At 45.4% G+C, this 930-nt stretch overlaps 1 protein-coding gene across 1 annotated transcript; it reads left to right on the forward strand.

The window, feature by feature from the left end:
- Positions 1-111: 111 nt before the first annotated feature.
- On the forward strand, positions 112-453 carry PHALS_03398 (phosphotyrosine protein phosphatase; the record flags this gene model as incomplete). Its single annotated transcript, XM_024717602.1, has 1 exon — positions 112-453. The coding sequence occupies one exon, from the start codon at positions 112-114 to the stop codon at positions 451-453; it is 342 nt and encodes a 113-aa protein (XP_024583084.1).
- Between the last annotated feature and the right edge of the window lie 477 nt (positions 454-930).

Consider the following 930-nt stretch of genomic DNA (forward strand, 5'->3'; position numbering starts at 1 on the left):
GCAAATGCAAGCTCCTTTCGAATTGAATCGTGCGGTACTGGAGGAGGCAATCCGAACTGGTACAACGTCGGTGGCTGGTCGTACCATGAGGGAGACTCATCGGATTCGCGCATGACGAAAGAAGCCAAGAAACGTGGCTATGTTATGACATCGCGATCACGTCCACTTAACAAGATGGACATTGATGAATTTGACTATATCATCTGCATGGATGACAAGAACAAAGCGGCGGTGCTGGAGGCTGCTATGGCCTGGGGCGGCCCATCATGTCGTGACCTCGCCAGGGACAAAATCTCAATGATGACCGATTATTGCAATACTTTCAAGGATGCCACTCGTATTCCGGATCCGTGGTACGAAGGCGGTTTCGACCACGTGCTTGATCTTCTAGAAGACGCTTGTGAAGGTCTATACAATCACCTGATGGCCAGAAATGAGCAGTCGAAGAGCTAACAAGAAAATAGAAGCAATTTTCAACGTCAATATACTTTATATAGTCGACTGAATTCGAAGGTTGCTATCGCTGTCGAAGGTGCCGTAGTGTAGCGCTGCCGCTATTTGGTGCTCCTCGATCAGTGAAGCAATGACCGTCATAGAGAACCCGCTTCCATTGAAATATAAATGAGATTTTTTGTCTAAACAGTGAGCGTCGTCGATCACTAAGATAAATTACCGTATCAAAGAAATCGATGCGTTTTAGTATTTATTTAATGGCTTGGACATCTTGACCGTCGTCTTCCAAATCATTTACCTTTATGGCTACAATTTTGTCACTCGGTCGAGGATGGTGTCCCAGCTTTCGTGTAAGGTAGCTTGTGCTTCTAGCTACGTGCTGAGTAGTGAAGAGCATTTGGATTATTATAATTGCAAAGGCGTTCCCTTTGCAGGCAGAAAGAATTGATTCAGTTTCCAAGTCTGTATCAACCTTCG

Source organism: Plasmopara halstedii (assembly GCF_900000015.1).
Source record: "Plasmopara halstedii genome assembly, contig: Scaffold_2261, whole genome shotgun sequence".
Classification (NCBI taxonomy): domain Eukaryota; phylum Oomycota; class Peronosporomycetes; order Peronosporales; family Peronosporaceae; genus Plasmopara; species Plasmopara halstedii.